Source organism: Myotis myotis, unplaced genomic scaffold, assembly GCF_014108235.1.
Source record: "Myotis myotis isolate mMyoMyo1 unplaced genomic scaffold, mMyoMyo1.p scaffold_m19_p_8, whole genome shotgun sequence".
NCBI lineage: Eukaryota > Metazoa > Chordata > Mammalia > Chiroptera > Vespertilionidae > Myotis > Myotis myotis.
Window position 1 is genome coordinate 62,538,347 of NW_023416390.1, and position 15,726 is coordinate 62,554,072.

At 41.4% G+C, this 15,726-nt stretch overlaps 1 protein-coding gene across 3 annotated transcripts; it reads left to right on the forward strand.

The window, feature by feature from the left end:
* Positions 1-6,902: 6,902 nt before the first annotated feature.
* On the forward strand, positions 6,903-15,438 carry RBM43 (RNA binding motif protein 43). 3 transcript variants are annotated; one of them, XM_036320278.1, is made up of 4 exons: positions 6,903-7,185; positions 10,891-11,101; positions 12,220-12,308; positions 13,102-15,438. In XM_036320278.1, exons 1-4 carry the CDS (start codon positions 7,183-7,185, stop codon positions 13,876-13,878), a joined length of 1,080 nt encoding a protein of 359 aa, XP_036176171.1. In that variant the 5' UTR covers positions 6,903-7,182; the 3' UTR covers positions 13,879-15,438. The 3 variants fall into 3 exon arrangements, with proteins under 3 accessions (XP_036176171.1, XP_036176169.1, XP_036176170.1); XM_036320276.1 differs by lacking the exon at positions 6,903-7,185 and adding an exon at positions 8,387-9,173; XM_036320277.1 differs by lacking the exon at positions 6,903-7,185 and adding an exon at positions 9,619-9,863.
* Positions 15,439-15,726: the final 288 nt, after the last annotated feature.

The following is a 15,726-nucleotide window of genomic DNA, read 5'->3' on the forward strand; positions in this document are numbered from 1 at the left end:
AAAAGGTTTACTGAATTCTTCAGCCTAATTGGTGTTTTTGCTTTGAGAGACCTTAATCTGCTCAGAGATTTAAACGTTAATTTGATCCTTGCCACAAGGCAGTTTGTTATTTAATGGTCTTCTTAGTTTTATCATTTGAGAATGAGAAGTGTTGTTACTTCCAACACTAAAAGTTCCCATATTTCTGGACTTGATTTTCTTTCATTCCTGTTTGCAAAATGGCTAATTATGCCAATTATGTTGCTCAGTGGTTCGATCATTGGCCCGAGTATCGAAAGATCAGTTTATTTCCTGCTCAAGGGCACATACCTAGGTTGTGGGTTCATTTCCCATGTCTGGTTGGGGCACGTGCAGGAGGCAACTATTCAATGTGTCTCTCATCTCTCTCTCTCTCTCTCTCTCTCTGTCTCTCTCTGTCTCTCTCTTTCTCTCTCTCTCTCTCTCTCTTTCGCTCTCCCTCTCTCCCCCCCTCCTCCTCCCTCGGTTTCCTCCCTTCCACTCTCTGAAAAAACAATGGGAAAAATATCCTCCAGTGAGGATTAAAAACAACAAAAAGGAAAGGCCAATTTATAAGCTCATTTCTTTCGTACATTACTTTGTCAAGTGCTCCTATTTAGCAGATGTATGCTACTATAACCTCACAGGAACTTCATTTCTTTAATATGACTTCTTCCTTAATTCAAGCTGGCTTTGTCCAGTCTAACAGCACTGACTCCCTTGCCTTCTTTCAACCAGATCCTTTCACTTTCACACATACTGCATGTTCACTCCACTCATCATTAAGCCCTTAGGACCTCAGGCTCTGGTCAGCATCAAACTATCTTAAGAAAAAAGCCTCAGATCTGCTGATCAAAGGAACAGAGTTTCGGTCACCTTTAAAGACAACATCTTGACCTCAGTTGTGTTTCAGCCCCAGGCCTATGACAGTGGAGAACCCAACCCACCATACCCTCACCAAACCAGAACTCTGCCAAGGCTGATATCTGGACCTGATTTAATGATCAACTACCCACTCTGCTGGCCCCAATCAATCAGTAGAGCCCATGGCCACAGCTCCCTTAGTTACTATGACTAATGATTTCCCCCCTTTGTGATCAATCCCCTAGAGGACATCAAGGAGTCAACAGGTCTGAGGCAAGCTAATCTGTGTCTGTGGGCTCAGCACCATTTCCTTAAATAAACCTGTACTTTCTTTGCTACCAACTCCTGTTGGCATTTTCGTGGGCTTTGATGTGTGTAGGCAAACAAACAAACCCCTTTAATTTAGTAACATTGTTGTTCACACTCTTTTCTAAAAAGAACACACACTACAAACTAATTAGGGATAATAACTGCCTTCTAATTTATCATGTGTGAGTTTTACCACATGTTTTTCAACTACATAATATGGATCAGTATCCTTGTAATCTCTGGTAATTATTTTTTAATTACCTGCCACTTAATTCCTAAGCCAAAGCCATGTAGTATTTAAAAATACATATATTTTTATTGATTTTAGAGAGAGGAAGGGGGAGGGATAGAGAGATAGAAACATCTATGAGAGAGAACGTAGATCAACTGCCTCCGACACACGCCTTACTGGGGATCTAGCCCAAAACCCTGGCACGTGCCCTGACAGAGATGGAAGTGTGACCTCTTGGTTAATGGGCCTATGCTCAAGCTAGAGTCACACCGGCCGGGACATGTAGTTTTTTCTATTGTGTTGTGGATTGTCTCCCACCCACACCCTCTTGGCTATAACTCCCATTCTGAGTACCAATTTCTATATCAATCAGGATAAACTATATGATAAATGATCTCTAAATTTCAGAGATCTAGAACAACAAAAGTTTACTCCTTGCTCATGATACATGCCCATGATAGGTCAATAAAAAGAATGCTCATGGTAGACACTTGGAGAACCAGGCTACCAGCAGCCACCATCTTTATTGTCGGATGCTGTGCTGGAGGGAAAGGACTTTGGAAGGTTTTGAACTGGCCATTCAACTCTTGGTGCAGAAATCTCCCTTCCATTCACAACTCAACCAGAGCAGAGTATATGGCTCTTCCCAACCATAAAGGAGCTTGGATGTTCAATCCTATAATGTGCTTAGAAGACAGAAAACCAAAACTGTATAGTGATGACATTCATAAGATCCGGTTGGTATTCAAAAAGAAAAGATGCTCATTCTTGAAAAATACACAAAGTTTAATGAAGATAATAAAAGTCATTAAAAATCTGCCCTGGCTGGGTAGCTTCGTTGGTTGGAGTGATGTCCCATACACCAAAAAGGTAGAGGGTTCTATTCCTGGTCAGGACACATACCTAGGTTGTGGGTTCAATTCCCCGGTCAGAGTGTGTATGGAGGCTACTGATAGATGTTTCTCTCTAGCATCAATGTGTTCTCCTCTCTCTCTCTCTCTCTCTCTCTCTCTCTCTCTCTCTCTCTCTCTCTCTCTCCTGGTTAATGGGCCTATGCTCCAGCACTGAGCAACATCGGCTGGGCCATGTAGTATTTTCTGGTTAATGGACCTTGTTCTTTCTCTAAAAATCAATTAAAACATATCCCAGGGGGGAAGCTTAGAAAAAAAATCATAAAAAAAATCTCTCCTCAGAGATAATGGTAAATATTTTATGTCCTCCCTTCTAATCTCTCCCTCCCCCAACTATATCATATTTAATCTTGTGAATATTATTTCCCTATTGTTGTCCATTAAAGTTATTTTCAATTTTTTCACATTTATAAGTGCTATGATATTCATAAACCCCGCGTTATCTTGGTGTACAAATATTTTCCTGCAGTTCTGACCTTATTTCAGCTAGGTTGATAGGTTAAAGGATATAAATTTTTTAAGGATCTTAATACCTGTGGCTACAATTACTTTCTAGAAAGGTAGGCTTTGGTCTGTATTTTGTTAATAGTCCAATAAAAGTCATTGCTCTCTTTCAAATATCAAATGCTACTCCTTTAAAATAAATTTCTCTTTATCCCACTTTAGGAATATTCACAATGCACACCACATCTTATGAAAAGAAATGATTATCAAGATACAAGTAACCAGTTTTGTTTTGTTTTTTAGTGTCACAAATTTCAAACATCCAAGAAAATGTCAACCAGTTTGATTTAAGACTGTGAGACAAAGACAAGCACAGTGAGGTAGGAGGCCTTATAACAGGGGCTATCAGAGATTAAAATTTTTTTTTGGATGCAGATTCAATTGTAAGCTGCTAGAGTTATTTTGGCCACATGTGGAGTCATGCTCCCTCAAGGATAGCTTGGCTCTATAGGGGCAGAAAAAGTTTTCCTTAGCCCATTTAGAATCTGCGGCTGAATCTAGAAATTAAACTGACAAAGACAGCTTAACAAAAACAGGAGAAAAGCATACAAATTAACTTAAAATAAATTTTATGTGACACAGGAGCCTTCATATGGAACTAAAAACCGGAATGGTTAAACCTGAAGAGTGTCAAGTTATAGCAAGTGAGAAATGATAGGATAGGCTATCAAAATGTATTAAACCAGGGGAAGGTTGGCCTGCTCATTCAGATTGTTCTCTGTGTCCCTTAGTATTTGGAGATAAGGGTCCTCCTTCCCTCTGGGTAAAGGAGGGCACCTCTCACAGGAGGGTTTTATGACTTGTTTCTGGGGGAAGGTCAGAAAGTCCTTCTTGCATATGCCATTTCTCATATTCCTTCAATTTTAAATATTCACTATGCCGAGGTATCATGTTTCGGGGTAGCACGTCCTTGTCAGTGCATACAAGTTGGAATAGTTGCCACATACAAGGTTAAGGGTTGCTCTATACCCAGTTCAATGACACCGATGGGTAGACCTGCATTCCTGGCTAATACTAGATCTCTCATTATCCCTAGAAAGGATGCCCACCTGGATTATGGTGCTCATGTCCATTTACAGTTAATCTTTGTTTCCATCTCCAGCCCTTGCCACCACTTTTCTACTTTTTCTCTTCATAGACTTATCTATTCTGGTTAAATGGAATTGCACAATGTGTGGTCTTTGGGTCTGGTTTCTTTCACTTAGCATGATGTTTTGAACTTCATCTTTCTTGTAGCATGTGTCAGTATTTTGCTCCTTTTTATTGCTGAATAGTATTACATTGTACATACCATATACACTTACTGCATTTGGTTTATCCTTTAAGCAACTGATGGTCATTCATACGTAATGACTATTACGTATTATGTTATGAGTATTTGCATGTAAGTCTTTGTTTGGACATGTTTTCATTTCTCTTGATTTGTTATCTAAGAGTGAATTTCTTGGTCATAAGGTAAATTCATTCTTAATATTTTAAGAAACTGCTAAACTGTTTTAAAAGGTGACTGTAACATTTTACTTTCCCACCATGTATGAGAATTCTCATTTCTCCATATTCTTGACATTAGTTATCTGTCTTTTTGATTACAGCCATTTTAGTGTGGAGTAGTATCTCATTGTGGTTTTAACTTTACATTTCTTTAATGACTAATGATGTTGAGAATATTGTCCTGTGTATATTATCCATTAATGTGTCTTCTTTGATAAAATGCCCATTCAATTTTTTGCCAAATTTTAAATTGAATTGTCTTAGTATGTTTGAATTGTAAGGGTTATCTGTATATTCTGGTTACAAATACCTTATCTGATTTGCAAATATTTTCATGGTGCTCTTTCATTATAGTGGGATTTATTAGTCAGGGTATGCTAGGTAATATTGTTGAAAAAATTCAGTGGTTTAAAACTTCAAAGTTTTATTTTTCATTTATGTACATTTTCTGATGGGTCTAGGTAACTCCCTAGTGCAATTGTGTTCTATACTCGTATGTTCTCAGTGATGCATGTTCTCTTCAATACATGAGCAGCAAGGCAAAGAGAGCCTTGGAGACTCTTGCACATGCAATGAAATGCTTCCACCCAAATATATGAGATATGTCGATTCTTCGCACATTTCATTGGCTGCCTGAATCATATGAACATGCTTAACTTCAAACATTGAGTGAGAGTCAGGGTTATTCCTCCACTGTCCCTGAATGGAGAAGATCAAAGAATATTGGTGAATAGCACTAACGGCTATCTATCCTGGGGAGAGACAAGCAAGAAAAAAAAAGATACTTTTAGAAAGGGGTGAGTGCTATTATGATAAAAAGGATGATGGAATGACAATTAACACATTGTGCACAGATCATGAGAATTCTCGCTTCATATGACACAGTGTTTTACAAAGTATCATACTTTAAAAAGATATTAGCTTGTAAGAACATGTAATAAATAACTTCAAAATGCAATGGGTATTTAATTTTAAAGCGTGCCTTTAACATTTATGTGAAATGTTTTTTGTACTCGTTCAATAGAAGCTTACCTGGCCACTGGGTAAAGCTAGCAATAAAACTACTGGTCCACAATGTGTTAACTGGGGGAAACAAATTTATTTATTTTAAAAAAACATGTTTATTGATTTCAGAGAGGAAGGGAGAGGAAGAAATATCAATGATGATAGAAAATTGTTATCAGCTGCCTCTTGTACACCACCACACTGGGGATTGAGCCCCAAACCCCAGCCACAAGAATCTAACCCTGATCTCCAGGTTCATAGGTCGATGCTCAACCACTGAGCCACACCAGCAATGCTGGGGGGAACAAATTTAGACTAGGTGATCAGAAACAGTGTTTCTAAAGAGGGCTCATTTGCGCTAAGATTCCAATGACAGGAAGCAGCCAGTTGAATGAGGATCAGGCAGGAGCTTTCCAGGCCTGGAAAGAGTGCCAAGGCCAGGAAGAGCCCCAATGAGATGCTTGTGTGGTTGGAACAGAGGCGTTAAGGATCGTTCTAGGAGATCTGGCCAAAGAAAACAGATCAAGGCCATTATGCTTTCCTGGTGAGGAATGTAAATGTTACTTAAAGTGCAAAGGGGAAACAATTACGTGTTTAAATAAAAACTAAAGCGGATTTGCATTTTAAAATGTTATCCTGGGTGTGGTTATCCAGAAAGAATGGAAGGGGAACAAGGCAGGATGTGGACTTGACCTGGAGGGTGGAGGTGGCCTTGGAGGTGCTGTGTGGCTTGTAGACTATAGTATATAGTCACTGTACTAACGGAGCCAAGGAAAGAGATAGCAAGGAACACCCATGAGCCTGAGCTTGCGCTCCCCAGCAGGTATTGCTGAATAGTAAACAGTGTAACTATTTCCTCAAGGGGAAGAAAGGGAGGAAGGAGAGTTCTGTTTGGCCTTGTTAAATTTCACATGCTTATTAGACATTGAAGTGAAAATTCAGTATAGGTATCTGAAGATGAAATATAAATTGGGGAATTACATATAGAATTCATGTTGTTTTACAATCTTCATAGCCTTAGGGTGGATCCGCTTTTAAAACAATTATGTGAAAAACAACAACCCCAAAACAATTATGTGTATTACACGAAACAGACAACTAAAATGTCTGTACAATACCTTAGTTTTGCTTGTGCACTATAACTTCAGTGCAATTCTGAAAGTGAAATTGCTAAGTTTATGCGCATTTTTACTTTTTGCATTTTACATTTTGAAAGGGGCCAAAATCCTCAGAAATGTTTGCACCTCTCTAGGCTTGCAACGCTGGCCAACATTGGCCATTAGCACACTTTAATTTCTGCCAATCTAATCGTAGAAAAAAGGGACCTCATGATTTCTACTTGTATTTCTTAAGAGTAAAACTGAGCTTCTTCATATTGGCCTTTCTTCTTCGTGCTCTTTGACTTTGAAGCTGTGTATTGGGTCCCCTGGGTCCTCCTAGGTGCCAGACTTGGGTCCGAGTTTGGCGTGATCAAGATGCGGGGCCCGCTGTTGGCAGGGATGCGCGTTTCCTCCTGCGCCTGGGGGGGCCCGCGGCTGGCCGGGGGCGGACGGATGACGAAGAGGAGGCCCGGAGGTGCTGTGATGAGAAGAGGGTTGGGGAGGCGTAGGAAGGACGATCAGCTTCCATCGCGCCCCGGACTGACCCCGGGAATCCCCGAATTCCCGCGGGGGATCCTGGCTTCCCTCCAGCGTGGTTTCAAAAGTTGTGAAACTCCCGAGGGTCCCAGCCCCCGGCCGCCCTGGTGTCGCGTGGTCTCCAGGGGAGCGGGGAAAGTAAAACCGAAACCTGCCTGCCGGCCCGCCCTTCCGCCCGCGCCCCGCTACGTTCCCGACCCGCCGACGGCCGAGTGCGCATCTCTGCTCCGCCATGGCAAGTTGCTTTTGCTTCGGATTTTGCGGGGCAGGGCCGTCTCCGTGCCGTCGCTACGCGGGGCCTGGTGGGAGCGGGCGAGGGTCCCTAGAAGGACGCGGGGCCTGGTGGGGGCGGGGGGGGGTCCCTAGAGGGGCGGGGAGCCTGGTGGGGGCGGGGGGGGTCCTAGAAGGACGCGGGGCCTGGTGGGGGCGGGCGAGGGTCCCTAGAGGGGCGGGGGGGGGGTTCCTAGAAGGACGCGGGGCCTGGTGGGGGCGGGCGAGGGTCCCTAGAAGGACGGGGAGCCTGTGGGGGCGGGCGAGGGTCCCTAGAGGGACGGGGAGCCTGTGGGGGCGGGCGAGGGCGCAGGGGCCGTGGAGGGGGAGAGCCGACTGCCCTGGAGGCACCCCGCCAGCAAACGCCTCCCTGCCTTTCTGCACCTGCCCGCGTGGAACTGCGCGCCTGAAATTCACAGCGGGCTGTGCTAGAGGCGCCGCTCCAAAGGGCGGAACGCGGCCACCCCCACCCCGTTCCCAGTGCCCCGTCGCCAGGGACACAGCTGTTCCGTCCGGGAGTCGCTTCGCAGGCTGTGTTAGGACTCAACTGTTGTTCCCCATACCATCCCCCGCTTTGGTGAACAAGAGCGGAGGGAGTTACCCAGAAATGGAGGCCCCGGTTTCCTTTCGAAAAGGGCCAGTGAGAAGGATTCCAGCCCAGGACGCAAGCTGGGAAGGCATCCAGATGGGTATCTTGTCTGCATTAGTGAGAATTCTCTCTTGTGGCTTAGTCCTTTCTCTAGACAAGGGCTCTGTGTTTTCACCTCCGGGCTAGCCAGCAAGAACAGTTAGCAAATTCAAGAGCCAGCCCTCCCGCAAGCGTTTGAAAGCAGTAGCAGGGCCCTGAATGCTCACCTAGAAATGCCAGGGCCCCGGAAGTGCCCAAGCAGTGTGAGATGCAAGTGTGGTTTTCTTTACTGCAGTGACAAGAAACAACTGTTTTGTTTTTTTTTTAAAAAAATGTATATTTTATTTATTTATTTAACAAAAACCATATATTTTGTTTTTATACAGAGAGGAAGGGAGAGGGATAGAGAGCTAGAAACATCGGTCAGCTGCCTCCTGCACACCCCCTACTGGAGATGTGCCAGCAACCAAGGTACATGCCCTTGACTGGAATTGAACCCGGGACCCTTCAGTCCACAGGCCAATGCTCTATCCACTGAGCCAAACCAGTCAGGGCAACAACTTGTTTTAAGAAAATAAATATAAACAGATGCCGTGAACGGACCTAATTATTTTCCCCCAACGACTTACAAAAATAAACTCGATTTTTCTTTATATCTTTTTGGTTACTGACACGATGGTCAGAAATCCCTTAAAATATATCACTGATACAGGGAAAATGCCATCACCTTAATACGTCTTGGCTAAGATGCTGCTTTTGTTTCAAAATCCTGTATCTCCGAGGTAACTCTTGAAAGGGCGCTCTCCAAAGACACCTCTTTTCCTTATGGGCATAGAAGAGATTAGTAGCTATCAGGGAGAAGTTCCTTTGATTTCAAAGATAAGTTAAATGTAGACACTTGAATAAAGAAATACACGATGTGGTGTTAGTGTTGACGAGGGCAGAAGTGAGGTGAGGTGTTCTGAGTTTAAATTGATTGACAGTTTTTCTTTGACATTGACGAAGAGCAAAAGGGAAGTTAATTCACTAGTCATTTACCCATTGAAGTCGGTGTGGACTCTTACAGCCAGATGGATAGTAATGAAGACAAATCTCCTGTGAAGTAAAATTCCCTGAACATCTGACAAATCTCTTTTGTCATTTTTTCCCACTGCTAGGAAGACCTATTTTGGGATACTTGCATCTTACCACTTGCAGCTAGGATGGAGGAACACGTTTACATATTTTTACTGTTCAGAAGCTGTTTTCCGCCATTAAATACCTCCCATCCCTGGCTGGATGGCTCAGTTGGTTGGAGCATCGTCCCGTGCACCAAAAGGTTGCAGGTTCGATTCTGATTCCATCCCTGCTCTGGGCCAGTAGGTCTAATAGGTGTTTGTTTGTTTGTTTTTATTTCTTTCTCACTCCCTTCCTCTCTAAAAAAAATCAACAAAAACATATTCTCCGATGAGAATTAAAAAAATAAAAGTACTTTCCATAGTAATCAGTCAATAGGTTATTATGGGTTCCCTTTCCAAGAGATACTCCCTCTGTTTTATGTGTCTCAACATGAGCCATTTTCATCCCCAACACCCCCTCTCCCCCCGCCTTTAAAAAAAATGTTTTTATTGATTTCAGAGAGGAAGGGAGAGGGAGAGAGAGAGGAAGAAACATCAATGATGAGAGAATCATTGATTGGTTGCCCCCTGCACACCCCCTACTGGGGATGGAGCCCGCAAGCCAGGCATGTGCCCTTGACCGGAATCGAACCTGGGACTCTTTAGTCTGCAGGCCAAGGCTCTATCCACTGAGCCAACCAGCTAGGGCTCCCCACCCCTTTTAAGGTGCCTTTGGGATGGACAGGACACTGTGTGTGTACTTAGACTATGAACTTGACCTGGGAGGTCAGAAGTAGTTTGCCTATGCCGGGTGAAGTCGTACTCTGAGTACAGAGTTCTTTCAACTGAGAGCTCACAACATCTCTGTGATCTGTTAACCATTACTCAGGCCCATGAGACATGCTGTCCTTCCCGGGGGTAAGTTAGGAGGGATTATGTCTGAGCTCTGGTACAGTCAAGCTGTGGACCACCTATAAGTCCTGGGCAGGGAAGCTTAGGGGCCCACTTCCCTAAATAGACTGGGGACACATTAAGACATTTAAATAGAAGCCGCTTAACTGGGTAATACAACAAGTTCAAAGAGAGTGAGCCCAGGGAAGGATCTACTTGCAGCTGGCACCCTGTGCAGTGTGGTGGCGGGCTCTGCAATGGCAGCTACGCTCAGTGGTTCAGTTCCATCTCACATAGGTGCTTGGGGGCAGGATTCACTCCACTGCAGCCCTAGTATTTTTGCCAGGGTTTATTTTTTTATGGTGACTTTTTCCTGATTCTGACAAAAAAGTAGGGAATGTGTTTCTTATTGGCTTATGTATTTTGGATTCTACAATCAAAACATACAGCCATCTCCAAATGAACATATTTTGTGGTTAGCATGGCTTTTAAAAAAAATTTATTTTAGAGAGAGAGGGAGAAATAGAAATATCAATGGTGAGAGAGAATCATCGATTGGCTGCCTGCTGCACGCACCCACTGGGAATCAAGCCCCAAAACCCAGACATGTGCTCTGACCAGGAATCAAACGGTAACCTCCTGGTTCATAGGTCAAAGCTCAACCACTGGGCCACACCACCTTGGGCTAGCTTGACTATTTTTAAAATTAAAATTTTAATTTTAATTCAAATGTGTTTTTCTTGATCTTTTCCTTTGTGACTTCTGTTATTTTTAGGCATTTCTAAAATCAGACAAATATTAACCAATGTTTTCCATGTATAAAAAATATATAGGATTCACTTTTTACATTTAACTCTCGAATTCTTGTGTGAACCCTATATTCTATCTATCTATCTATCTATCTATCTATCTATCTATCTATCTATCTTAGTATCTAATCACCTGCACTGGTACATTTGTTGAGTAAAATAGCTTCTCCTACTGGTATGTGATGTTGCCTATCTGAAGTAGAATCTTACATATTTTAAAGAGCATCCTATTATTTCTCTTACAGGCATCAGTTTTGAATGTCAAGGAATCCAAAGCTTCTGAAAGAACGGTTGTAGTTGCTGGTCTGCCGGTTGGCCTTTTTAGTGATCTATTACTGACCACATTAGTGAAGAGACACTTCCAAGATATCCAGAATGAAGGCGGGGTTGTTGAAAATGTAATATATCCAACAAGAACCATGGGAATTGCATATGTAACATTCAAAGAAAAAAAAGGTATTTCTAAATCAAATTTCTGTAATCTTAGAAATGCTTCTGTAATGAAATTAAAAATTGAATTTCATTAAAATGAATCATGGGATTGGTAAAGTTTAAAGTGGCTTTTTTAAAAAAAGTATTCTGTTCTGAATATAAAAGTGGCACAATATTGCACCAGCAAGAATATATGTGGAAATTGCCGTGGCTGGTGTGGCTCAGTTTGTGGGCATTGTCTCTGGCACTGAAAGATTTCTGGTTCAGTTTGCAGTCAGGGCACATGCCTGGGTTGCAGGCTCGATCCCCCATAAGGGCATGCAGGATGCAGCAGACCAATGTTTTGCTCTCACATTGATGTTTCTCCCTCTCCCTGTCCCTTCCTCTCTCTATGTTCTCGGAGAAAAAAATTAGAAAGTGGTACATGTAGTGATAATATCAAAAGCCATGGATCACCCAGGAGGTGGGTGTAGGTTAGCAAAGAGTTTTGAGGCCTGAGATATAAGCATGCCAACATCTAGAAAATGGGAAGAAAAGGAGAATTAGCAGAGGAGACTGAGCAGGTCAGCCAGTGAATAAGAGGAAAAGCAGACAGGGTGGTATCCTGGATTTGAGAAGGTGAAGTTTCCTGTGGCCATAATTAATAGAGTGGGAGACTAACTTTTAGGTGTTTATTTTCTAGTCATGTGTAACTATGTGTGTTTTTTAAAGTCTGATTAGGATCATATTTACACAAATGAATTTTAATGTATTAAAAGTACAAGGGAAAAAACTATTTAAAAGTTGAATTTAGAGGAAAAATATAGAAAAAAAATCTCAGGCATTCTAACTAATCTATTATTATTATTATTTAAAAATATATTTTTATTGATTTCAGAGAGGAAAGGAGAGGGAGAGAGAGAGAGAAACATCAATGATGAGAGAGAGTCATTGATCAGCTGCCCCCTGCACACCCGCTAATGAGGATCAAGCCTGCAACCCGGGCATGTGCCCTTGACTGGAATTGAACCCGGGACCCTTCAGTCCCCAGACCGATGCTCTATCCACTGAGCCAAACCAGCTAGAGCTCCATTATTATTAATTAAAATAATTATTAGTGTATCAAGGCACAAACACTTCTGATGGCACTTGTTTCCACTTAGTTGCAGAGAATGTCATCAGAAAAAAGAAACACTATTTAGCAGAGAAGGTTGGACCCATTCAACTCACAGTCTCTCATTTTAGTGAAAAGGTAAGGTGTGACGCTGAAGGCCTGCTGTTAGTCCTGGATCCTGTTTTTTTCTGCAAAGTGTTCCCTACGTAGGAGACACAAGGCACTGTTATCCCATGATTTGGAAAGAAAATCCAAACTCCTTAAGCTGAATCAGTGTTAAAGGCCAACCCTGTATCTTAAAATTTTTTGATTACTGCTTGGTCTGTTTTTATGTTTCTATATGTCCCATGAGATGCTTTTAAAGTGATAGTGAGCTTTTATGCTCTCATGGATGATGTCGGGGATCTACCTAAAAACTTATTTTGGGAAAAAACAAAAACCCATGAACATTAAAAAGAAGCTTTGAAGATACAGGAAAGGAAGAAATCAGAGGAAAAGTTAAAATCCAAAGCATTGGTTTAGATTTTATTTGGTAAGAAACCCAGGCTTCTGTGCAGTCATCTGATGAACTTGAAACTTGGGGGCTGCCTAGGGGGACCACTTTACCCACAGAGCAGAACCAGAACAGTGCATATCTATGGGTTCTACTTAAGACTTTGTTTCAAAAAAGCATTCTGCTGCTAAAAAAATATTTAGCCAGCTCTGTTTTGGGGAGTGCAGCGAGGGACTGTGAATCCCAAATTGAACATTGTGGGCTCTATGGGGTTGTGGGATCCCTTTGATGGGCGCTATGGCGCAAGAAGCCAGGCTGTGTTAGGGAACTGGGGACTGGTTTAGGGTAACTGTTGCAGAGACAGCGGCAGAAAAAGATTGTTTATGCTGTCTGCTCCAGTAGGCAGTGCTGTTTTAATTTCTCTCTCTTTAATTTTAGGTCTTGATCTCTGTAAATGCTATTCTTGATCTCTCTGTTTTTCGAGGTCAGTTCCCTCTGGAAAGTCTGGTGAGGGACCTGAAAAAGAAAATTCCAAGTTTATGCTTCAGTCCTTTGAAACAAAATGGAAGAATCTCCGTTCAAGGATCCTTTCTGGCTATCAAGAAGCTCAAAGAATCTTTGCTATTTAAAGCAAGTTCTCTTTTAGAAAAAAACAGGAGTTGTATCAGTGAGGCGGAAAAGAGGAGTAGACAGAGCCCCAGAAGGAGTCTACAGAGAAGTAATAACTCTTTGGAGTCACCCAGGTCCTCAGTACCCGAGACGGCTAGACGCGGAGAGACTGCCAAATGTGGAGAGACGCTTGTTCTCGATACAGATGTTTTCCTGTACCTGAAAAAGAACGGCGTTTATGAAAGTACTTTGAGAAAATATCATGTGCTATGTCAGGAGAGAGTGGAAGGTGAAATCACCACAATTTGCATAAAAAATGTTCGAGATGGTTTGCGGCCAAACAATGAAAAACTTGCAAAAGAGTACTTTGAGAAATATTCACATGCTCTTCACTTTGAGCTTAGAAAAGAGACGTTTGATTTGGAAGGAAAGGAAAAGAGAGAGAGAGGAAATATTAAGTTGGCATGTGAACAACTAAGTTTGAGGTACCATCAGAAACTTCTGGTTAATTTTTATAAGACACACATTGATATTATAGGATCTTCTTCTGACGTTTACTCATTTAAAAAAGAGGTCATGAAATTCATAAGGCAAACAGTTAGGTGATAGAATCTCAGCGATAGTGATGATAATGGCTGCTGCTTTTCCTTCCTGAGCAGTGAGGATGCCATACATGATGATAGCTTTACCCATTTTATCTCATTTAATCCTTGAGACCATCCTTCGTTAGAGTCATTGCTTTCCTCATGTTATAGGGGAAGGAACTAGGATTTGAAGAGGTTAAAACACAAGTCCGAGGTTATCTAACTGGCAAGGAATGGGGCTGGGATTAAACCCAGTCTATGTGACTATAAAGGAAATATCTAAAGTATAAAACTTTGGAAAAAAAAACTCATTAAGCTTTGAAGAAATCTCACTTTCTCTGAAACCCCAAATTCTTAGAAAAGGAAGTAGCTTTAATTCTAATATGCGAGAAGTTCAGATGATGATGATTATGCCATTGGCAATTTCTTAGCATTTACAAAGTTTGCATTTATTCTAAATAGAATAAGGCTGCTGGCAAGCCCTGGCCAGGTAGCTCAGTTGGTTAGTGCATCATCCAGATATATCAAGATTGCAGGTTTGATCCCCAGTCAGGGCACATACAGGAATCAACCAATGAATGCATGAATGGATAGAGCAACAAATGGATCTTTCTCTCCTCCTCCTTTCTTTCTAAAAATCAATAAAAAAATTAAAGAAAATATGTTGGCAAAAGTCACTTGAGAAGCTACTTTCTCTCAAAGTCAATCAATAAATAAAAAATTTAAGAAAATAATGCTTGCAAAAGTCACTTGGGAAGTATTTCTGATGCAAGTTAAATTATTACTTAACTAAATCCCATTGGTGCGAGACTACTAGACATGGAACATTTTTATCTAGCCTAACTGCTTACATAAAATGTTGATTCTGTTATAATTATATAGATAGTGTAGCATCTTTTTTCTTTATTCCTCCTTTTATAATTGTATTGTTAAAGCAACAACATTTGAGGAGTTAGATCATAGGTGATAAAAATAATAACATGGGTACTGGCACTATCAGAGGGAACACTTTGCAAAGTATATGGTTGTCTATCCACTATGCTGTACTCCTAAAACCGATACAAAGTAATATTAAAAGCAAACTGTAATTGAGCAATAAAGTCAGTTTTCACATATGGAACTAAGAGGAAAATAAATCAAATGAAACATTAATACAAAAAGAATTACAAACACTATTTGCCAGGCATAATTTTAAGGGCTTTACATATCTTCATTTGGTTCTGAGAGCAACCCTATGATGTAGGTGCTGTGTTGATGTCCTTTTCACAGATGAGGAAACTGAAGTCTACTGATGTAATGTAACTTGTTCGTGCTCTTAATTACTGTACTGTGCTTCTCCCTTTTATAGAACTAGTCTCCTACATTTCTACTTAAAGAATTAAGAAGTCAGAGATGACAGATGATTTGAAAGTTCTCTAGTGAAGAAGGGAAGCTAGGGCTCATAAGTCATTGAGTTGTATGACTACCCTGAATTTAACTTTGGGTTAAGCCAGTTTTAAGTGGCTGGGCCACTGCAGAGACCCTCTTGGGATAATAAAATGTTTATATCTCACATAGCTCTAATAAACAATCATGCTTATGACGATTGGAGTTGTTTATATCAGAACAAATGAAGAAAAACCTTCATATGCTTTCATTTTTCTCAGCTATCTAAATCCCAAATATGTAATTCCTAATTCTTTAAACACAACATTTCATTTCTGTCTGAGTAAACACCACAGGAAATTTGCTATTTATATTGAGTGCCCAATAAACTATCTTCAAGAAGTTTGTCTCAGTTTGGGTCCAATCAGGAGAGAGAAGGCACACAATAATTTGAATAGGGAAAGTGTAATGTAAAGAGTTGCTAACTATAATAGGGCATTAAACT